Source organism: Enhydra lutris, unplaced genomic scaffold (assembly GCF_002288905.1).
Source record: "Enhydra lutris kenyoni isolate GAN:26980312 unplaced genomic scaffold, ASM228890v2 scaffoldscaffold17, whole genome shotgun sequence".
Classification (NCBI taxonomy): Eukaryota; Metazoa; Chordata; class Mammalia; order Carnivora; family Mustelidae; genus Enhydra; species Enhydra lutris.
The window spans coordinates 7,168,327-7,192,341 of record NW_019154101.1 but is presented as its reverse complement, the minus strand read 5'-3'; the positions used below and the strand labels follow the sequence as shown (position 1 = coordinate 7,192,341).

General features: G+C 40.3%; 1 protein-coding gene across 1 annotated transcript; it reads right to left on the bottom strand.

The window, feature by feature from the left end:
* Nucleotides 1-1,635: 1,635 nt before the first annotated feature.
* Nucleotides 1,636-11,860, bottom strand: LOC111147657 (triggering receptor expressed on myeloid cells 1). Its single transcript, XM_022503854.1, has 4 exons — nt 11,754-11,860; nt 7,254-7,610; nt 5,683-5,887; nt 1,636-2,030 (listed from the first exon to the last, which is right to left on the bottom strand). The coding sequence occupies exons 1-4, from the start codon at nt 11,800-11,802 to the stop codon at nt 1,925-1,927; spliced, it is 717 nt and encodes a 238-aa protein (XP_022359562.1). The 5' UTR covers nt 11,803-11,860; the 3' UTR covers nt 1,636-1,924.
* Nucleotides 11,861-24,015: the final 12,155 nt, after the last annotated feature.

Sequence of the window (24,015 nt, the reverse complement as noted above, 5' to 3'; positions counted from 1 at the left end):
CTAGGATTCAGGATCCTAAAGGTGTGATGCAAGGTGTAAGGCCAGTTGGAGATGACAGACACATAAGAAATTTAAGCATTGAGAGTCCGGGAATAGCATGGTGCCAAGGATGTGGTGGCTTCAAGTGACGAAGGGCAGTGGCACCAATGGCAACATCACTAGATTGTGTGATATTGCGAATTATAAGAAATATGTGTTTGGTCATTCAGATAATTAAAACATATCTCTCACATATATTTGGACTTCATCTGTAGTTGTGGATCACAGCTCCCCAAATCCATGAAATTTCCTGAGCTATAAGAGCAGTGGGACCTTCTTCTGTCATATTTAGTCTCTTGTCCTCAGTTCCCAAAAGCACTTCAGAGCCATAAATGTGACATGAGTGTGTTGTTCCTAACAAGCCCCTTTCTACCACACCTAAGTTTATGTCTCTGAGGCGACTTTTGGAAATACCAGAAGGATGGGGGCTGTTGCCTGAGGAACTGACCTTGAAAACAGTGTTGGAAAGTTGGACCTCACCCCCTCATTTCTGGGGAGGGAAGAGGAACTGGGGATTGAATCAGTCACCAATGACCAATGAATTCATCAGCTATGCCTATATAATGAAGCTTCCATTAAAAGCTTCCATTTAAAAAAAAAAAAAAAGGAGGGAGTTCAGAGTGTTTCCAGGCTGGGAAACCAGAATATTTCCATGTGCCACTGTGCTGGGCTCAAAACTCCATGGGGACAGAAACCCTGCTTATTTATTTATTTATTCATTATTTATTTATTCATATTTATTTATTCATATGGCTGTCTATTCATATCCTTTAATATTCTTTTATAAAATGCCAATAATCTGGTAAGTAAAATGTTTCTGAGTTCTGCAAGTTGCTCTAACAAAATAATGGAACTCAAGTAGGGGATCACTGGGAACTCCTATAGTAGGTGGGTCAGAAGCACAAGTGCTCACCAATGTCATCTAAAGATAGGGAGGGGGAGTCTTATGGAACTGAGCCCCCAATCTATGGAATCTGGTGAAGCTTTGGGTAGATAGTATTAGAATTGAGTTAAATTACAGAACACCTACCTGGTGTCCAAAAATTGTTTGTTGGTGTGGGAAAACCACCCCTTCCCAAAACACAGGCACATTCACGCGCATGAACACACACACCCACACACACATACACACACACACACACACACACAGGAATTGGGTGCAGAATTCTAACCGGTGACCAGACCCCTTGACTGTCTTTTGCTATGACCTCAGCTGTGGCTTCAGCTGTGTGTTGCCTCCTGGTTTCACCAGTTAGATTATCTTTTTTTTTTTTTTGAAATTTATATAGTTATCTTAGAAAGAGAGAGAGAGCAGGGGGAGGAGCAGAAGGAGAGAGAGTGTCTTGTCTTCTCCTCATTCTGTGGTTTTCAAACCCCTTCTCTGGGAATGTAGGAGATGGCCACAGATGAAGAGAGAAACCCAAGCATCTGATTCTAGAGGAGAGGAAGATCCAGGGACAGGGAGAACAAGATGCTTCTTTAGTAAGAGCTCTATCCAGGTCAGGCCAAAACGTTATGGCCCAGGCCAAGCACAAGGGCAGCTTTAGTGGTGGTGCCCTCTGTACCTCACAACCACCATGCAACAGCAACAGTGAAGAGCATTGGACTCTGTCTTTATTTAAGGCAAATCCCAAGCCACTGGTGGAATGGGCATGTTCGCAGCTGTGTCTTCTCTTCGGAGGGAGAAAACACACACACAAGGTTATTGGTGTAGTGAGGGGAGCTGGCAGGGCTGAGGTGAGACATGAGACTTAGAAATAATCTGTGTTACAGAGTCTACTCTTGTCATTGCTCCTCCTTGCCTTTCCCCTCACACCCCTCCTCTGGAACAACTGCCAGAAGGATATAACTGAAGGTCAGAGGTCATTCTCATGGTTTCACTGGCCTAAGGTCCAAATGACCTCTGCGTGACAGCAAGAAGGACAGTGAAGACCAAGCTCTTGCTCAGGAGTCCACACAGCACAATAATGATGATGTTGATCGTGGGAACCCTGGGGAAAAGAAGAGATGTCAGCTGCTGTTAGTGCTGGTGCACCTCACACCTGAGTGTTTACAGAAGTCCTTCATGCCCCTTCTCTTATCTTATCTGCTTGGGCCCTTCTAGCTCTTGTCCCCATATTGACTAGCCCTGTGCCTTTAGTGTGTCCATTACCTAAAACTACTAACTGGAAATATATTTAGTAAAGTGCATGGAGCCCATATGCAGAGGAGGCATCTGAGAGAAAGGGCAGGCTGCCTGGGCTCCTCTTCCTCACCAGGATGGCAGCAAGGAAGCCTGGTTTCTAGTCCCCGCAACATGGCCTACTTCCTGGGAGAACCATCTCACCACTCTGGCCTCTTGTTTCCCCATCTATAAACAGAAGAATCCAATCCTTGCCCAAATCTTATCATGAATTTTTACAGATTTTCGTGTAATCATTCTAAAAGTCCCGAGAAAGCATCAGTGGATACTGTAAGAAAGAGATACCCATGAGTGAGGAAATATGGCCTGTTTAGACTCAGCAACTAATCTGCATGATAAGACACAGGGCAAGAAAAGAAACAGATGGCAGCAAAACAAAGAGAAGCATAGATTTTGACCTAATGTTATGTATGAATTTAACATCTAAGGAAATCTGGCAGACCAGGAGGTAGGCAGGGATTGTTTAGTAAATAATCTGGTGGTATCTGGATCGTAATATGAAGAAAAAGTCATCTTTTGTACAACTTATACCATTTAACAAAATACAGCCCCCACCCCAAGATGGAATAAAGATTTAAGTAAAATGGAAAAAAAAAAAACAAAAAAAACAAAAAAAACCTAGAGATGTCGCCAGGAAATAGAATTAAGCATATGAAAGAATAAAGCAAAGCAATAATTTAAAAATCAACACATTTGCCCGTACAAAATTTAAAAGCAAATGTGCAAGGTCGCAGAGAGAGAAATGACAGAATGGCGATAGAAATCTTGCCATTTGCGACGACGTGGATGGAACTAGAGGGTATCATGCTTAGCGAAATAAGTCAATCGGAGAAAGACAACTATCATATGATCTCCCTGATATGAGGGAGAGGAGATGCAACACGGGGGGTTAAGGGGGTAGGAGAAGAGTAAATGAAACAAGATGGGATTGGGAGGGAGACAAACCATAAGTGACTCTTAATCTCACAAAACAAAGTGAGGGTTAATGGGGGGAGGGGGGTTGGGGGGGTGGGATTACGGACATTGGGGAGGGTATGTGCTATGGTGAGTGCTGTGAAGTGTGTAAACCTGGCGATTCACAGACCTGTACCCCTGGGGATAAAAAGATATTATATGTTTATGAAAAATAAAATTTAAAAAAAAAAAAAGTGCCAGAGTCTCCTTTTACGCTGAAGTCCCCACCCTTCCTCTGGCTTCTGGCACCTCCCTCCCTGTCTTCCATCTCCTCCACCACCTGGAACTAGGGTCAAGTTCAGCCCCTGACAGCTCCTAGCCATTTGTGGGTACAGTAGCACTCTCCGGGTCGCGCGTTCAGCCCACGGTCCCAAGGCCCCAGCTCCTCTGGACTACCTTGACTTTCGGGTCTCCCCTGTCCTCCCAACCCTTTCACATTTTCATGGGCCGAGCTCCTGGAGTGTGTCCACTCTTGAGGGCCAGCAGGTACCCCTCTGGAGGCTGAGCACAAGCTGCCGGACCACCCCTACCACCCCAGTGCCTGGGAATTCATGTGCCCCTGGGCTGCCCCTAACAGGGGACTGGAAATTCAGGAGCATAAATACTCCAGCTCCCCAGCCTCTGATATAGACAAGTTCCATGGGTTCCCCAGAAGTCCCCTGCAGTTCCCCACTCTGTGACTCAGCTTGGTGATGACACCCTTGCTAAGCTTCCTTCTCTCCTGGTCTCACTTCCTGGATGGATTTACCTGGGATCACTTCCTACATTTGTACAAGACTTTTCCCACTGCCTGCTTCTAGGGAACCCACCCTAACACAGTGTGATGGTGGCTTCCTCTGAAGTGCCCCCGCCATCCCATCCCTCCCCAGATTGGAAGCTCACTTCTTTCATTGCAGAGGTAAATAATTCCCCATACAAAACATTTCTTTTTCAAACATCTCAGTGACTTCTGCTTCCCTGGCTGGATTCTGACTGATAGGATAGTTCATATTAGTTAATAAAAAAAGTTAATAGGCCAGGGGCAGCCTCTAGTAGCAATGTGGGCCAAAGTAGGTACTCTCAATTTACATCCTGGAAAAATCAAAGTAACTTGAAAAGAAAAATGTTGATTCTCACCAGATCATTTATTTAGTCCACAAAGATTTAATAAGCACCTACTATGTACCAGACACTGGGGTCAGCAAAACAACTATTTGGGGTGGGTGGGGTGGAGAAGTTCTGCCTCTACTCTCATGGAGCTCCTAGTCCACAGCAGGAGAGAAATGAAAGCATGTGATAATTCATGTCCAACTTAGCAGGAATATTTTCCAAGTACTAAATCCTTGTGGGCAAAAGATCCTTGCAGGGGCGACTGCTTCTCTTCTGCATTATGGATCACAACACAAATTGTTTGCAACCTTTGAAGACCATTTGTCAATATGTATACAGAGCAATATAAATGTTCACATGCTCTTAAGGGAATTTCTTTTGAATGAATAATTTAAAAGAAAAAAGACATCTGTGAAAATGTTCATCTCGAAGTTATCAATACTACAAAAAAATTAAAACGATCTCAGTGTCTAAAGACAAGCAAGTTAAGATGTAAGTCATGGCTTTTTCATTGCTAGAAAAGGGTGATTTTGTTTGAATTATAATCATGAAGTCTAGATAGCAACATCAAAGAACAGTTTTAAAATAGAAAAATAATGGCAATGTTTATAATTAGAATTACTGCTATATCAAATATGTATGAACATGAATAAAGACTAGAAAGAGAATGTGGAGATCAGACATGTTAGATTAATGGCAATATGGATACATATTTCTCTGTCAATTCAATATTTAATGATAAACACTTTCAGAGATAAATCAACATCTAATAATAAACTGTAAAGAAGGGTATGCATGCAAAGTTAATGGTTCTTCGCTTTGCCTGCACATTAAGAAATCTCCTGAAGATCTCACCAACAATGCTGAGACCAACCCCATTTCCAGAAATCCTGATCTATTGGCCTACAGGAGGGCATATGCATCAGTATTAACACAAACCAAAGCAAAAGCAAGCACTCCAGGTAATCCTAACACAACAGCTGCCCAGAGCAGTTGGGCTAGGTTATCACTTCCAGCTCTGCATTTTCTAGCCTCCCTGAAGATAAGGAAACAAGCCACAGAACCTTCATGACTCACCCAAAGTCACACAGCCAAACCATGTGGCTGGCATTAGAATCCAGGGTCCTTCACTCCACTCTACCATTAGGCTGGTGGGGTTGGCTGAGACCCAGTGGAATTCAGCAGAGACATTTTTCCCTCTCCTTACTCCTCTAGTAAGCAAGGAAACAGGGTGAACCAAGGAGATGGGCAGCCTCATCAACAGCCTCCTTCTCCTCTAACACCACCCCCTTCCTCCCCAGGGAACTTTCACCAGACTTAGTAGACTCAAGTCTGCTTCTGCCCTGCCCACTCCTCTATCCATAACTTCCCACGTCTTAAGCAGATGGACTTGGAATCAAACTAGGAGGCCCAGAGACCTGAAACCATAGCTGGTAACATCCGTCACATTTGTGATGTTGACTCCAAAGCCAGGAGAGGAAATGTCAGCAGTTGATTTGGGTAGGAGTTGGGTCACAGTCCTGGGACTGGTAAGGAGTGTGCTCTGGGCCTTGGTGGTGGTAAGAGAAGAGGTGGAAGTCTGAACCAAGTTCTGCGTAGGATTCTTGTCTGAGACTAAAAAATCTGCAAGAAAGCACAATGGATAAATCGATGGATAAGTTGGTGGATAAATTGTTGGGAAGTGGATGAGTGGATAGATGGTTGGAAGGATAAATAGAAGGAAGGCAGGGAGGAAGGATGGTTAGATGGAAGGAAAGATGGGTGGATGGATGGATGGATGGATGGATAGGTAGCTGGGTAAATGAAACTGAGGAGGGAAATAAACATAGCCATTCATGAAGCAAGTTTTTCTTTTGCTAAGATTAAAAAATGAGTGTGAGGTCAGCCTAGGTCAGAGAAAGGAAAAAGGGAAGAAGGAAGGAAGGCAGAGAAGGGGAGAGAGAGAGAGGGAAGGAGGGAGGAAGATGGGTAAGGACAGAGAGGGGGTAAGGAGTGGGGGGAATAGAATTTTCAAGCGACTCCTGTCACTGGAAATGCATTTTCCTGCTATTCTTTACCATTCCATATGTCTCCAACTTCTTTAAGAATAATTCCCTTATTACTCTACCTTGTACTATTCTCTGCCTTGCCCTCACCTGAACCTGTAGTGTACTGCTTTTCAAATTATCTTTTATTGATATATTGCATATGAGCCTTGTCTTCCTTAGGTTTAGGATTCCCCAGTTATTAGAAACTTGAACCTTCCTTAATTTCTCCAGTTAACATCTACTGAGGAACCACGCATTACATTAGCTGCTAGAGATACAAAGCTGAGAAAGGTACAGGCCCTTTTCTCAAGGTACTCACAGATGAGCATGGAAGGCAAATAAATAAGCAGGCCACTAGTACCCAGTGAGACAGCATCATCTATGAGAGAGGACACAAAGTGAGCTCTGGAGCTTTGCTACCCAAAATGGGAACCATGGACCAGCCTCAGCAGTAGCATCACGTGCAAGCAGATCAGAAATGCTGAATCTAGGTCCCACCCTAGACCTCTTGTATCAGAGGTTGCTTTTGAAATAAGATCTCCAGGGGCTTTGTGCCCACAGTAAAGTCTGAGAAGCACTGCTTTGGAAACACACAGGAAGGTCATCAAATGCACCCTGGGAAGGAAATAGTGGATCACAGAGGCTTCCTAAAGAAATGACTTCCATTTGAAGACCTAAAGAATGAGACTAAATTGTCCAAGTCTACCACTCATCTTTCATACCGTAGGAAGTATCCCACTTCCTATAATAGCACCCCAAATTAAGCTCTGCTACTCTAAGTGGTAGCTTCTTACTTGAGACCAAATGTCTCTCAAGGACCTCAAATGAGAGAAAAGGAGCTTCTGAGAGAGGCCAGTCTGCTAGAAATCCTGAGCCACAGCCCTGCTCGTGCTACCACCACCACCCATAACCCCAGCTGGCCTGGCTTTCCCCATTCTCTTACCCCCCTCCAGGTCACTCACCCTTGATCACAACCAGGCGGACAAGGGGGGACAGGATGTCAGGGTCCTTGGGAGGGTGGTAGATCACACACCGATACAGTCCTGAATCTTCCACTTGAAGATTGGTCATTTGGACATTTAGTATGGCCTCATCGGGGATGTCTTCTAGGAAGTACTTGCCCATCCGGACTTGACTGGGTTTCCCTGAAACACTCTCTGTGAAAACCAGTGTCAGGGGCTCCCCTCTGTCCATCAGCTTCTGCCAAGCTTTCTGGCTATTGGCGTACTTCCGGATGGAGAAAGGACATTGTACATTCAGGGTCTTTCCCACAGCTAAGACATACTGTTCTTCACGTGGTTCATTTGCAGCTTGGAGTTCTGTAAGCAGGGAATCAGAGTTAGACTCCATGAGGAATAGTTTTCTTCTCTTTGGAAAAAAGAGAGAAACAACCTCTTTTTCTTGTTTGACCACTCATTTTTCGACGAGATCCTCAAGGCTTTCAGAGAAAATGCAACCTTCCCTGCAAGCCAGCACTAGATTCCAGATCTTTTAACTGTGAGTAACTTTTCTTTTACTCCAAGAGCTAGACCTCATATGCTTTGTGCAAACTTTCATAAATGTATGTTCTTGAGAGGAAAAAAATCTCCTGATTGGAGGCAGAACATGGGACACGTGCCAACACCATGAGTGACAAGGGTATGATAGAAGAGAAGATTACAAACAAGGACATATAGGATGATGAGTGGATGTGAAGACATGATAGTAGCAGACAGTGATTCCTCCAAACAGTTAGGGGAACTTCATCTAAGTAGGGGAAAGAGACCAATTCTGGTCTGTTCCAATGGAGCTTTGTAAATGGGAGGGACAAGTTGAGTGGAAGTAAGATCTAGATCTTATTTTTGGCTGGACACAAAGCATTCCATAACTTATCCACAGTGTCTACAGTATATCCACTCAAACCTGAGTTACTTTCTTCTATGGAATACCAAATAATGGGCTGGACAGTAATGTTGGGTCAAACTGTGTGTCAGGCTACCACTACAGACAACTACTATTGCCATTGTTAATGGCACATTACTACTACTGCACAAACACACACACAATTTAATCCTTGGCAGTAACTCTGAGAATGCCCATTGAAAAATGCCAACAGCTACCCCTTCAATGGAGCCCCTTGGCTATTACTACAGCCCACCTGTGGACTCCTGAGGATTTTGTAAAGGATACCAGGTCAGTTCTTCTGGGACCAGACTGCAGTTTCTAAGGAAACATGGAAAACAAGCTTCTTGGAAAGTTCTCTGAATTCTGGTCAGGAATTCCCCTCACTAAACAGGCAAGCCAAGACTGGGGGCTGTCTTAAGCCAAGTTTGGCTCACTCATTCATTCACTCATTCATCAGTCAGTGGCTCAGAGCCTACTATGTGTCAGGCACTGTGCTGGGCTTCGAGGAAGAGGCACACCTCCTCTCTCTACCCTCTGTAACATTACCCTCTACCCTCTGTAACATTAGTGTAAATATTATAGATAAATTATTTGCCAACTCCCTGGGCAAGGTAGACACTACAGTCTGAATGTGTGTGTCCCCCCACCCCACCAAATTCATACGTTGAAATTGAAACCCTAAGGTGATGGTGTTAGGAGGTGAAGCCTTTGAGAGATGATTAGGTCATGACTGATCCCGCAAAAGGGATTAGTGCCCTTATGACAGGGGATCCAGAGAGCTCCTTACCCACATCCAACCTGGGAGGACATAGTGAGAAGTCCATAGTCCACAACCTGGAAGAGGGCGTTCATCAAAACCCAATCAAACTCGCAGCATGATCTTGAACTTCTATCCTCCAGAACTATGAAAAATAAGTACCTATTCCTTATAAGCGACCCAATCTGTGGTATTTTGTGATAGCAGCCCAAGTAGACAAAGAGAGTGGGAGTTACAGGAGGAGTCTGAAATTGTGCACAAACTTGCTTATCTCTTGTGAAAGGAGACAGAAAGCACTCAGCACCGAAGAGCTATGTGTGCACCATTTCTTGCAACACTGCAAGAAAGGAATTCCAAATACCTTTTATTGCTAAGTGCTTAAAAGTACTGGCACATGCAATCTTCCTAAATTTATCATTTAAGCTCCATAACTTCTAAGGTGGATACTGACATTATTCCTATTTCAGAGATAGGGAAATTGAGGCACAGAACGGTTATTAAATAACCCAGAGGTTATTAAGTGATTTGCCCAAAGTTCCACAGTAGAAAATGGTAGAGTTAGGATTTAAGCCTGGATAGTCTGACCCCAAACTCAGCTCTAAACCCTGGAGCCATGTTGCCCAAAGCAGTTGTCTGTTTGGGGTGAGAGCAGGCCTAGCCCACACCTGAATAGGTACATAATGATTCTATTCCTTAGAGTACAGGAGCTAGAGGGAGTTTTTAGGTTACCCAAACCCACCCCCACAGGATACAATGAAATATATACTACTGGCTTTCTCATACGCAAGTACACAAGCATCAACCGTCCATCTTCTCCCAGTTTTGCTTTGGAAAAACGTGAATACAACACAAATGAATGAGAACCAAGCTCCTAGATGCCCATCTGGGATATCACCCCAGCTCCAGCCAGACTCAAAGTGCTATGTGCTTGCAGGCTCTGCAAGCCAAGCATCTGTGACCTTACTCAAAGTAGTGCATTCCTAGAAAGTCCCCTTTCTCTGTAATCTTCATGTCTTTCCAAGGCAAACCCTTCTTTTCACTTGTTACTTTCCCAATTTATTCATAAGGATTAGGAGGAGGAACAACCAAAGCCCCAAATGTTTCCATCTTTAGTCAAAGTGTGAGCTGTACACCAAAGGAAACAGTTAACAAAACCAAAAGACAACTGACAGAATGGGAGAAGATATTTGCAAATGACATAACAGATAAAGGGCTAGTGTCCAAAATCTATAAAGAGCTTAGCAAACTCAGCACCCAAAGAACAAATAATCCAATCAAGAAATGGGCAGAGGACATGAACAGACATTTCTGCAAAGAAGACATCCAGATGGCCAACAGACACATGAAAAAATGCTCTACATCACTCGGCATCAGGGAAATACAAATCAAAACCACAATGAGATACCACCTCACACCAGTCAGAATGGCTAAAATTAACAAGTCAGGAAATGACAGATGCTGGCGAGGATGTGGAGAAAGGGGAACCCTCCTACACTGTTGGTGGGAATGCAAGCTGGTGCAACCACTCTGGAAAACAGCATGGAGGTTCCTCAAAACGTTGAAAATAGAGCTACCCTATGACCCAGGAATTGCACTACTGGGTATTTACCCTAAAGATACAAATGTAGTGATCCTAAGGGGCACGTGTACCCGAATGTTTATAGCAGCAATGTCCACAAGAGCCAAACTATGGAAAGAACCTAGATGTCCATCAACAGATGAATGGATAAAGAAGAGGGGGTATATATATATATATATATATACACACAATGGAATACTATGCAGCCATCAAAAGAAATGAAATCTTGCCATTCGCGATGACTGGATGGAACTAGAGGGTATTATGCTTAGCGAAATAAGTCAATTGGAGAAAGACAATTATCATATGACCTCCCTGATGTGAGGAAGTAGAGATGCAATGTGGGGGGTTTGGGGGGTAGGAAAAGAATAAATGAAACAAGATGAGATCGGGAGGGAGACAAACCATAAGAGACTCTTAAGCTCACAAAACAAACTGAGGGTTGCTGGGGGGAGGTTGGCAGAGGGTGGTGGGGTTAGGGACATTGGGGAGGGTATGTGCTATGGTGAGTGCTATGAAGTGTGTAAACCTGGCGATTCACAGACATGTACCCCTGGGGATAAAAATACATTATATGTTTATTAAAAATTTTTAAAAATTTAAAAAAAAAAGTGTGAGCTGTACAACAAGAGAAGTGAGGGTGTGATGATGGGGCAGACCTGCCAAACCAGGGAGGGCAAAACCACCCTCCAATACCAGCAGACAATGGTGGTCAGCAGTCACAGCCCCCAGGAAAGTGGGCCCCAAGCCCCTTCTATTCACTTTTGTTCTGCTATTTTTCAACAATAGCAGATTTTCTGGTCCACAGTAGGTCCCTGGGAAATATTGTTAAATGAATTATGTCTTTGGGGGTTAACAGACAGTCACATCAAAAGCACCATAATGGAATATAAGAAAACGAAACTTCAAACTCGAGCAAAGTTATTTCGGATCTTGTCAAGTTTAGATTTACTCTAGCATCCCCGCCCCGCCCAGAGTTGTGCTTATCTTTGCCGATATCAAAATGCACAGATAAACTGTTTCCATAATTCACCCATTTTATTTCTGTTCTCAGGCTCTATATATCTTCTGATGCTGTTAAGTTTGGATAGAAGAACCCAGTCTGGCAAGTTTACTGGCTGGCTCTATGCTGGGTGGCCACATCCCCTGGAGCTTCCAAAGAGAAGGGAAGCTTTTCTTATGGTGGGATCCCCAAGGTTCTGGGCAGAGGCCTCACCTGCTCATGCCTCTTTCTCACCTTACCTGAGATGAAGAGTATCCAGAGCAGATCCTGGAGCCTGGCCTTCCTCATCCTTCGTGTGCGCCAACCCCAACTGCCGCTGGTGTGCCTGGGACACTCTAACCTAGAGCCTCCAGAAACTTGCATAACAGGATATGAAGTCATTCCTGGGAGGTGCTGAGGCTGCTGCTCTGTTTTCGTCACTGGTTGTTTTGGCTCCAGATGTCAAGGACTGCACAGGAATCCAGAGACAGTGTTTGAGTGTCAGGCTTCTCTGAATTCTGGTTTCCTGGTCTCTGGGGATAATGACAATTGCCTTTTTAGCCAATCTCACAAAATTTTAGTGAGAATAGTACTTTTGTGTGAGCAAACGTAAGGTATCACTATTGTCAGGGGATTAGTGGGCCACCTTGCTCTCCTGAGGCCAGCTCTCCATTCCCATCTAGTTCACTGTAGGTAAGAGTGCCAGGTACATGGAGGGATGGGTTGGGATAATGCCTCACTTTTAGGCTTATTGTGAAGACGAAATGGGGGTCCCTAAGGAAAATGCTCAATACTGTACCCAACATACGTGTTTTTTCTACATCCTGTCCCTATTCACCATCACCCTGATCCCCTTGGCTTTTTCTGACTTGAGGCCTGTCTCCTCTTCACCGGCATGGCCCTCACCTTGCACTTGGTCCAGCTTTCTGTCACATATCTGGCCTCAGAGCTCACAGAAGTGTAGGAAGCCCCCAAATTATTTGAGAGAACATGGCCACCATTAAAAAGAATAGACTTAGAAACGGGATGATATAGGAGAGGATAGTGATGAAAGAAGGAAAAATTCAGCAGTTTCCATACCAAAAACAATACAAGGCAGATCTGACGATGTGAAAAATCAATAACAGAAAAGATTCACTTCAGAAATGCTCCCAAATGTAAAATGAATATCGACATTTTGAAGAGCTCATAAATACATTACAAGGAATGTCCTAGATCCAGCAAATAATCTACAAATAAGAGATGTTCTTGAAGTATAACATGTAACAGTGAATCATAAATGAGGATAAAAATGTATACTTAAGAAAATACTTTCAGTAAAGTATGGCAACTGAAGAAAACCACATTGCATATTTTGAAGTTGCTAAGAGAAGAGATCCGAAAATTTCTCATCACACACACAAAAATTCTGTAACTATGTAGATGACAGATGTTAACCAGACTTACTGTGGTGATAATTTTGCAATAATACAAATATTGAATTATTATGTTTTGCACCTGAAGCTAATATAATGCTGTAGGTCAATTATAACTCAATTTTAAAAAGAAAAACACATTCTAGATCTGAAAAGAAATCTGTAATTGGAGGACAAAAGCCCAACAAGGGCAAGAAAATATTCATGAAGCGAGACCAAGGAAGTTCCCAGGTGAAAAAAATTTTTTTTCATTTAAATTCAATTATCTAATATATAGTACATCATTAGTTTCAGATGTAGTGTTCAGTAATTTACCAGCAGGTGAAAAAATTTTAATTTAAATAAAAATATTTCTTGCAAACTGGTGCAGCCACTCTGAAAAACAGTATGGAGTTACCTCAATAAGTTAAAAATACAACTATCCTACAATCCAGCAATTGCACTACTAGGTATTTACCCAAAGAATACAAAAATACTGATTCGAAGGAATACATGCATCCTGGTGTTTATACCAGCATTGTTAACAATAGCTAAATTATGGAAAGAGCCCAAATGTCCACCAACTGATTGATGAATAGATTAAGAGATGATAAGTATATGATAGATAGATAAATAGATGATGGAATAATACTCAGCAATTTAAAAAAATGAAATCTTGCCATTTGCAGTGATGTGGATGGAACTAGAGCATATTATGCTAAGCAAAACAAGTCAGAGAAAGACAAATACCATACGATTTCACTCACATGTGGAATTGAAGAAACAAAATAAATGAACACAGAGGAAGAGAGAGAAAGAGATAGAGGCAAACCAGAAAACAGACTCTTAACTATAGGGAACAAACTGAGGGTTGCTGGGGGGAGGTGGTAGGAGATGGGGTAAATGGGTGATGGGCATTAAGAAGGGCACTTGTGATGAGCACTGGGTGTTGTATGTAAGTGATGAAACACAAAATTTTATACCCGAAACTAATATTACATTGTATATTAACTAACTGGAATTCAAATAAAAACTTGAAAAGTTAATTAATTAATTAATTAATTTTAAAAAGATTCCTACTGATAAACAAACAGGAAAAGCCCACCTTGATTCCTTCAAAAGAATTGAAATAGGCAGGACTCACATTTTTTCTCTAAGTAACAAAGGCTAAGAGGCAGTAGAATAATGTGTAAAGAATGTTATGACTAGAATTTTACACCCACACTGATCGCTATTCAAGTCTGAAAACAACTAAGATGTTTGATTATATCTGCAAATTCAAAAAGAAATTCTAAAGTAAACTTTCACTTTTTAAGCTAAAACTGTGGAATGTAGCAATTTCTAAAATATACATGGTAGTAGATACCTTGAAATCATATTATTGTACTCAGCAGAAATGATTATAGTTAAGGTTTTACTAAAGTTCCTTCTGTGTTCTATAAATCCAGGCTTCAAACTGTGCTTGGATTGAAATCTGCCAGACCCACTATTTGTTTTACTCTTTCGGCCCACAAGGGGCAAAAGTAGACAGAGAAGTTTTTGAAATTTTCTGACTCAGAGAGAAGCCTAAGTGATTTTTTATAGGGATGAGTCAGATTAGTACAGTTCATTTAACAAATCCCTTTTCTTACAGCAAATTCCACAAAATTTGAAATTTTCTGACTCAGAGAGAAGCCTAAGTGATTTTTTATAGGGATGAGTCAGATTAGTACAGTTCATTTAACAAATCCCTTTTCTTACAACATTTGAAATTTTCTGACTCAGAGAGAAGCCTAAGTGATTTTTTATAGGGATGAGTCAGATTAGTACAGTTCATTTAACAAATCCCTTTTCTTACAGCAAATTCCACAAAATTTGAAATTTTCTGACTCAGAGAGAAGCCTAAGTGATTTTTTATAGGGATGAGTCAGATTAGTACAGTTCATTTAACAAATCCCTTTTCTTACAACAAATTCCACACTTAAATAAGACAACACTTTCTAATTTTTTATGTCTTTGCATACTTCATTTTGAGGGTCAGTTTCCTGGAAGATTAAGAGAGAACTTTTTTTAGCTGTATTAATTTTTACTTCTTGTACTTGGAGGTTCTGTCATTTTGTGTGTATACATTTCGGATCATTAAATCTGGATGGATTGATGTTTTTTATCATTATATTGTGTCTGTAGATATTTTCTTTCCTCTGAAGTCTACCTTAATCAGATATTAATATAGCCACTCCTGCTTTTTAAAAAGTTAATGTTGGCTCTGCCTGGGTGCCTCAGTCATTTGAGCGTCCTACTCTTAATTTCAGCTCAGGTCATGATCTCAGGGTGGTAATATCAAGCCCCGGGTCCAGCTCTGCACTCAGTGGGAAGTTGGGTTGAGAATTCTCATCCTTCCTCTCCCTCTGCCCCTTCCCCCAGAAACGAATAAATAAATCTTTTTTAAAAAAAAACTTAATGTTGGAATGATATATTTTTTTCCATTCTTTTTCTTTCAACTTACCTTATCATTGGCTTTGAAGGGAGTTTCTCATCGACAGTGTCTAGTCATATTGCATTCTTTTATCCACTCTGTCATTCTGTCTTTCGATAGGCATATTTCAACAAGTTAAATTTAAGGTAATTATTGATATGTTAGTGCTTGATCTACCATATTATGACTTGCTTTCTATTTCTTTCCTGATGTTTCTCATTCTTCTGTTTTCCTTTTGAGAATTTTTAGTTAAACAGCCCAAGAAGGATTTCTAACTAACCCTAACTATCACAAGAAGTGGATTCCTCCTTCGTACCATCCTAACACAAGGTGGCACCTGAGTGTGTTTGAGTAACACTACATCAAAAACTAATGATGGCTATCAAAAACTACACTGGCTAACTGAACATAATATAAATAAATAAATGTAGAAAATCCCTGCAAAAAAATTTTAATTGAAAAAATTTTTTAAATTAAAATAAAATGAGAATAAAGTCTTTTTTCACCTGTCCTGTTTGCTTTGTGCACTTAAAGTAAACAGAATGTAAATGTCCTCTACTCCCTTATCCCTTATTTTTCTGAGAAGCTGGACCACCTGTGCAGTGTCTTAAATTCTCAAACTAATTTTCAGGTTACTATCTCCTAAGGCTTCTCATTAAGTCATTGTGGGGCTTGGGAAGTAGGGTTTCTTTTCATTTCATTGAGACTGAGTCAAAAGTTCTACTTTCACACTTAATCCTTTAGTGGCCAGAGTACCAGGAAGGTTTATTTTTAAGACATCATGATCCTTTTTGTATTTATTTGTCAAACATTATCTTCAGTGTTATCATGAAAGCCTGTACAAATATTATTCTATTTGGGGTTTTGTTTCCTTCGGTAAAGTCACTGGCCCAAGTCAATATGTCCCAATCATCATGATGGGGTAAGGTAGCAGTTTCTTTCTTAATATGGATTGGTTAAACACGTATCTGTTCTAACTTAGCTGGAATATATGTGTGACATTTTTTAACACTGAGGTTATGCATATCTCCTTTTCTGTCTCCAAAGAGGGTCCCGCAGATCTAGGACACAGACCTCTGAGATCTGGTGCTCCTGTCTCTGAGAAGCCTCAATGAGGCTTTTACTGGGGGTGGAGAAGCTTTAAACTGGCACCAACTACAGCTGCTGAAACCACTGCCCTTGCCCTGATGAAATACATTGCTGTGCGACACTCAAACGAACTGCCCCCCTCCTCCTGGCCCCCAGTCTGCCGCCAGTCCCTTCACTGACAGAGGACAATAGGGAACCAGCAGGCAAAGAAGTCTGGTTTCAGAATCTCAGTTCAGACCAGGGAAGAGAAAGTTTTAATCAGAAAGATGATAGCTGCATAACCAGCTCACTCAAAACCAATAAATGAGGCTGCTCTAGTCATGGGATGAGAATCTTTTCTGTGTCTTGCTAACAGTGACTTTGAACACGGATCAGCCTTTGGACATGGAGACACTTCTACCCACTCTGAAAACATACATACAATTAAATGTGAACTTTTTTTTTAATCTGGGCAAAAAAAAATATTAACCTGTATATAGCACTTACTAATTTGTAAAGAAAAACATATTCTATTCCTTTTTGAATACAGTAAGATACTCATAGTTTTTTGAGACTCAATTTGTCTTAATAGACTGGTTGCTATTTCATTTTTGTTGCTCATGTAGTGATAGTTTGGCCACTGGGGGGCCTTTAAGCTGGCTTCTGTGCCTTTCACCACCACACAGAATGTCATATATGTCCTCCCTTGACAGCAAAAGGATGCCACGGCTTATCTTAAGTTCTCCCTTCCCAACATGGAAATCAGTAACCCTCCAAGAAGCTAAGAAGGCTTGAAGAGGAGAACAACATTGGAAACCAATTTCTGGGACCAAGTGAGGACCATTAGTTGTTTCCCATGAGTATTGATATTACTGAGGTAACCCTGCTTCAAGCCACTTCAGAGGAAGAGCCAGAAAATACTTTTTAAAAAATAGGGTTAATAATTTTTAAACTTCCCATAAAGAAAATCTCTGGACCAGATGACTTCACTGGTGAATTCTACTAACCATTTAAAGAAAAGTTAACACCAATCTTTCAAAAACTCTTCCAAAATATAGAGAGGAAGGGGCACTTTTCAACTAGTTCTATGAGGCCAGTACTACCCAAAACCAGACAGACACTACAAGAAAACTATAGACAAATATCTCTTATGAATATAGACACAAAAGTCCCCAACAAAACACAACCAAACTAAATACAACAACATATAAAAAAGAATTATACAACATGACCAAGCAGAATTTATCCCAGGATTGCAAGTTTGGTTCAACATGTGAAAATCAATTAATGTAATATACCATATTAATAGAATAAAGGAGAAAAAAACACATGGTCATCTCAATAGATGCAGAAAAAACATTTGATAAGATCCAGCACCCTTTCATAATTAAAAAAAAGAAACCCTCAATAAATTAGGATAAGAAAGAAATTTCCTCAGATTGAAAACGGGCACCTATGAAAAACCCATGACTAACATCATATTTAATGGTGACAGACAGGCTTTCTTCTCAAGGTCAAAAATAAAACAAGGATGCTTCTCTTGCCAATTCTATTTAATATTATACTAGAGATTCTAGCCAGGGCAATTTAGCAAGAAAATAAACAAAAGACATTCAGATTAGAAAAAATGAAGTAAAATTATCTCTGTTCACAGATGATTTATCTTCTACACAGAGAATTCCAAGGAATCAACACACACACACACACACACACACACACACACACACACGAACCACCCCCCAAAAAAAAACAGCACTGATAAATGATTTCAGCAAAGCTTCAGGATACAAGATCATTATCCAAAACTCAGCAGTATTTCTACAAACTAGCAATGAATAATCTGAAAATAAAATTAAGAATGTAATTCCTTTACAATAACATCTGAAAGTATAAATACTTAGGAATAAATTTAACAAAAGAAAGGCAAGACTTGTACACTGAATACAAAACATTGTTGAAAAAATTTTTCTAAATCTGAGTAAATGGAAAAACATCCTTGTTCATATACTGGAAGACTTAATATTATTTAAATGACAATATTCCCCCAACTTATCTACAGATTAAATGCAATACCTGTCAAAATTCCAACTTCCTTTCTTCAGAAACTGACAGCAAGTACAGGCGTAAATATGTACACTTAAATCAATGCAATAAAATTGATGGTGTAGGAGTAAACCCAGACATCTATGATCAGCTGATTTTCAACAGGAGTGACAAGACAATTCAAAAGGGAAAGGATGTGGGACTCCTGGGTGGCTCAGTCATTAAACATCTGCCTTCAGTCTGCCCAGGTTCCTGGGATCAAGCCCCATGTTGGGCTCCTTGCTCAGTGGGAAGCCTGCTTCTCCCTCTCCCACTTCCCCTGCTTGTGTTCTCTCTCTCTCTGTCAAATAAATAAATAAAATCTTAAAGAAAAAAAAGGGGGAAAGGATAGCCTTTCAATAGTTGATTTGTAACAAATCCATGTCAACATTCAAAAGAATAAATTTGAACCTCTACTTTACACCATATACAAAACTCAAAAAGGATCAAATGTGAGAGCTAAAGTTATAAAACTCTTGGAGAAAACAAAGGAATAGATCTTTATGACCTTGGGTTGGGCAGTGATTTCTTAGATATGACATGTAAACACAAGCAACCGAAGAAAAAAGTAGATAAACTACCTTCATCAAAATTAAAAACTTTTGTACTGCAAAATTATACCATCATCAAACTGAAAGAACAATCCACAGATTGGGAGCTAATACTTGCAAATCATATATCTGATAAAGATCTAGTATCCAAAATATAAAAAGATAAAGGATATTATATCTGTTAAGGATGTCCTGGTAAATATTTGATAACCAGCTCTCGGGAAAGTGGTTTGATTTGTAGCAAGCCAATTTCTGTGGTAAAAACACTCTCATAAGCATTGTTTTCAAGCTCCTAATGTGATGTCACTGAATGTGGAATTAGGAAGAGATGTTTGCAACCAGCTTCCATGAGCCAGTGCAAGCTGGTTCTGCTATATAGTGTATAATATAAAACATGTGTGCCTGTAAAAATTATGTAATAATTATGTGCAACCATGATAATTATCATATAATAATAACATATAATTATATTAAGAATTATAATAATTCCCAATTCTGTTTTAGTTATATAAACTCTGATGTCCATTGTTGTTCATTTTCTTTGAGGACTATTAGTGCCCTATCAGGTGGCATTTTATACTTGGTTTTTCCTACTAGTGCTTACTCTGTTTTAGCATTTTGCTACGGCAGGATAGTGAAATTGGCTCTCCAAGTCTAGATTGTGAGCCAAGTGGGAAAAAGTGAACAGTTGTGTCTATAATCTTTCATTTAGCTCCAGTAGGTCTGCCTTCAATTGCTCAGTGCATGGTTTCCTGTACCTGTTAATAAGTGGAATCCCCACTGAGCAGATTCACTTTGCAAGGACTACCCATTACAATAGAAATTCTAGTAATACAATTAAAATATAATATAAATGTATAAATAAACTTCCCAAATTATTGGCTGTTAAGCCTGACACAACTGCACATTGTCACCAAAATTAATGACAAAGACCAAACTAAACAAGACAGAAAATAGAATATATAGTCTTCAAATGCATGTTTAGATGTATCCAAACCAACTTGAACTTTACTCTCTGTCATTTCTATTGAATCTTGATATAAAAGCATATTAATAAGATTTCCCTCTTTCATTAACTTTTTCTTGCTTTTAAGAACATTTTCTTATTCTTAAAACATGTCATATGTTGTTAATGTTAAGTTAAGGTTAATGTGAAGACTATTCACAAATGTTGTCTCTCCTCTTTCCTGGCACATTGTGGGATTGCTGTGCCCTGTACTCTTTGAAGCAATTATGGCCGTGTGATTTGCTTTGCCCAATGAATTATGAGCAAAAATACATATCCATTGGAAAGATGCTTCTAAGAGTCAGCACAGAATTCACCATATTTCCTCTTCCTCAACCAAATCTCTACTGTGGATAATGTCCACCATAGATTTGTTTCCTTTTTCATTTTGGGTTTTAGGAAAAGCAGTGTGTTCTATATTTTCATACGTATACATATGTATAGAACTCATGGGGACTATATGAGGACTGTACTTACTCTTCCTAATTCTTAGCCTAAATATCTGGGCATTTATTTCATTTTTTTAAAAAGATTTTATTTATTTATTTATTTGACAGGCAGATCACAAGTAGGCAGAGAGGCAGGCAGGGAGAGAGAGAGAGGAGGAAGCAGGCTCCCCACTGAGCAGAGAGCCCGATGTGGGGCTCGATCCCAGGACCCTGGGATCATGACCTGAGCTGAAGGCAGAGGCTTAACCCACTGAGCCACCCAGGCGCCCCTGGGCATTTATTTCAAATGGTATCTGTCCAGAGTATCTTCCGTTTTAGTATGATCTTTGTGCTGTACCAGTAAACTATAAAGAAGCACTTCTGTTCTACCTTCAAGAATAGATTAGGGAGAGTATCTAATAACTCTAGGGGTAATTTCATATGATAAATGAAAGGGAGAGTACAGACAAGAACAAGTGTTTGAAGCTTTATCCAAAATCTCAGTTCTTTGTTCCATTGGTCAAAAGCACATGTATGTGTGTATGTCTATGTGTATGTGTATTACATATATATAATATATATTATATCTTTAATTTAGATTTGGTCCCTAATATATACTAGTATTATTTTTGTACCATAATCCATTTTAATTTTGAACTTCAGTTTTCTTAAAAATATTTAGATAGAAATGTTCATTTTCCCAGTATTGCACTAGTCCAAAATTTAATAAGAATTTCATAAAATATGGCTAGATTATTATTAACAATCAATTCAATTATATGAAGAATTATTATAGAAATATTATGTTTTTAAAATTTTACCAAAAGGGGGCACCTGGGTGATTCAGTGGGTTAAGCCACTGCCTTCAGCTTAGGTCACGATCTCAGGGTCCTGAGATTGAGCCCCACATCGGACTCTCTGCTCAGCAGGGAGCCTGCTTCCCCCTCTCTCTCTGCCTGCCTCTCTGCCTACTTGTGATCTCTCTCTCTGTCAAATAAATAAATAAATAAGATTTTTAAAAAATTTACCAAAAGGTCCAAGTAGAATGATAGCACTGGCCCACACAATTTTCAGTTTTATATGGATTAAAAGAACCAATTTGTATAGACACCAGTTATTTATACAGTAACCAGTCTGATAATGGCAACTTTAAACTTTTTTTATAAAATAATTATGTCAGAAACCCTTAGCTGAGTAGTTTTAGTGGGGAAAAAAATGTCATTCATTCCACAGTAATTGCAGTATGAACAAATAAAAGAAACACCAACTTAATTGTTTTAAAGAAAAAAGTTTGAAAATTAGTTTAAAATTTTCAAAACTTACATTTTTGGGGGAGATGATGGGGTGGGGATCCAAAAACAAAACAAAACAAATCCCTCAGGTTACAACCTGGTATAAATCTAAAGTCACCACTAGGGGAAGCAGTTTGTCTGATTTATTTTTGGATAAGTTTCTGTGACTTCATATGGCAATTAATTGGGAAGTGGCATCCTAAGGAGGCCATAGTTTTAGACTTCTTATCCTCAGGCCTTAATACTCAAAAGAGTTTTATCCTAGTAATATCTTTTATACTAAGATAGTTTTAACCTGGAAGTTTTTTTTAATAGCAGCTGGAGTTCATAAGGATAAGGTTACTGTCTGGCCTAGCTAAATCTTGGTTTACAAACAGTATTCATGATCTAGGGAGGTCCCAGGGACATGAGGTTTCTCTATAAATGAGTTGTAGATCTGGTTCTGGTTAGTTAGAATTAGCTGGCTGAATGTAGCAGAAAATTCTAGTAGGACAGTAGTTTAGGCAAGATAGTAGTCTCTAGTCTCTCACTAAAAAGTTCAGATATAGGCATCCTAGGGCTGGTATGGTAGTTTTTCAACACCATGGACCTTGATTCTTCCACTCTGCCATAGCATCCCAGCTCATAACCTCCAAATCCCGTCATCGTGTGGATCAAAATGACTGCGGCAGCTCCAACCATCACATTTGTATTCTAGATGGCCAGAAAGTTTTTTCTTATATACTTCCTTCACTTCAGGAGGTCTTTGCCTCTTCCCTGAGGCTGACCAGACTTGTTGCCCCTATGCCAGTGGCTTGATGTTTTTGTTCCATAGAGAGAAGGATCTATTTTCCACTCCCTCTCTCCAGGTCCGCACCATGGAGGGAGATTCTCTGCCTTCAGTCATTCTCATGAGCACCTGGAAAAGAGATTGTAAGTGAATGTGAACCCTTGTCTTGTGTTGGGACCCCAGGAGTCCCATGCTGTCATGCCAGCCTGCACTTAATGTAATATTTGACAATTTGTCAAAATCTTAACTGAATTGTTCTTACCCCCTCATTGGGTATTCTGCATCTCTTCCTCCCTTTCTGTGGGATATATGGGCCAGTGCTCACATCTCTGGTCCAAATGCAGTGTGGCCTATCCTTCCTTGGGTTTCGAGTCACTTGGTTGCTTTGCAACCTCAGCTTTCTTCTAGGTTCAGGGCAAATTATGACTCTAAAGGTTACTTAGCTTTTTCTCATTGCTCAGATGGGAGCAACACCCATTTGAGCTTTCCACATCCTGGGCATAAACAACTTGAGAGGCAATCTGTGAAGATATACTGGCTGAAAATTTTCCACAGCTATGAAAAATCAGTAAGCCACAAACACAGGCAATCAACAGCCAAGCAATGTAAACAAAAAGAAATCAACATCTGGGCATATTGTCAAGAAATTAAAGAGCACAAACAGAGAGGAAGCAGCCGCCATTTATGAACATTAAATAACAGACTTCCCAGATATAATAACTGCTAACAGATGGCAATGGAACAATATCATGGGAGTGTTTAGGAAAAATAAACTAAAATTGTATACCTAACAAAACTCTCAGTAGTGAGAGCTGTATTTGTCAGGATTGGATTCCACTATAAAGAATAGAAAAACCCCAGATAACAGTGCTTAATCCAACTTAGAAGTTTATGCTCACCTTGTAATGGGACAGCTATGCTGCCTCCAAGATGGATAGGAACTGGACTCCCTAAAGTTCTCAGGCCTTGGGTTTCCTCCAGCTCAATATACTGCCATAACCCGATGTAGTTCTTAAGTTTATGATCCGAGGCAACATACACCATTTCAAAATGCCTTTTCTTTACAGAAAATGATGACCATAGAAGATGGGATTTTTTTATAAAATAAAAAGTTTGCCCGTATGTCAGCATGCAACATATTTCATAACATGCTGTTTGTCTGGGGAATCCACACTTCCGGGAGATGTGGTTCAAAGTCTGGAGAAATGATCTAGCCTTGAACTTATATCCTGGCTGTGGTGGGAGTCACACCAGGGCCTCTTCTCTCTTTCTCATTAGACTCTAGAGCATCTGAAAGGATATCACAGGATTCATGAGCATCCCCGGCCAACCCTGGACACCGAGGATACATACGCACTCCCCTCCCATGCATGTCTACTGGGAGGCCCCTGACACATGAGCCACACAGCTCCCAGGAAGGAAAAGACTCTGACCTTGTGTGCATGGAGAACACCACCTAGCACTTGTGCATTCTCTC

Excerpts from the sequence above, each read along its gene's own strand:
- LOC111147657 (XM_022503854.1), bottom strand. The coding sequence starts at position 11,802 with ATGAGGAAGGCCAGGCTCCAGGATCTGCTCTGGATACTCTTCATCTCA. Across the intron at positions 5,888-7,253 it reads CCGCCTGGTTGTGATCAAGG|ATTTTTTAGTCTCAGACAAG; the intron begins GTGAGTGACCTG and ends GCTTTCTTGCAG. Across the intron at positions 2,031-5,682 it reads GTTACCAGCTATGGTTTCAG|GGTTCCCACGATCAACATCA; the intron begins GTCTCTGGGCCT and ends TCTTTTCCCCAG.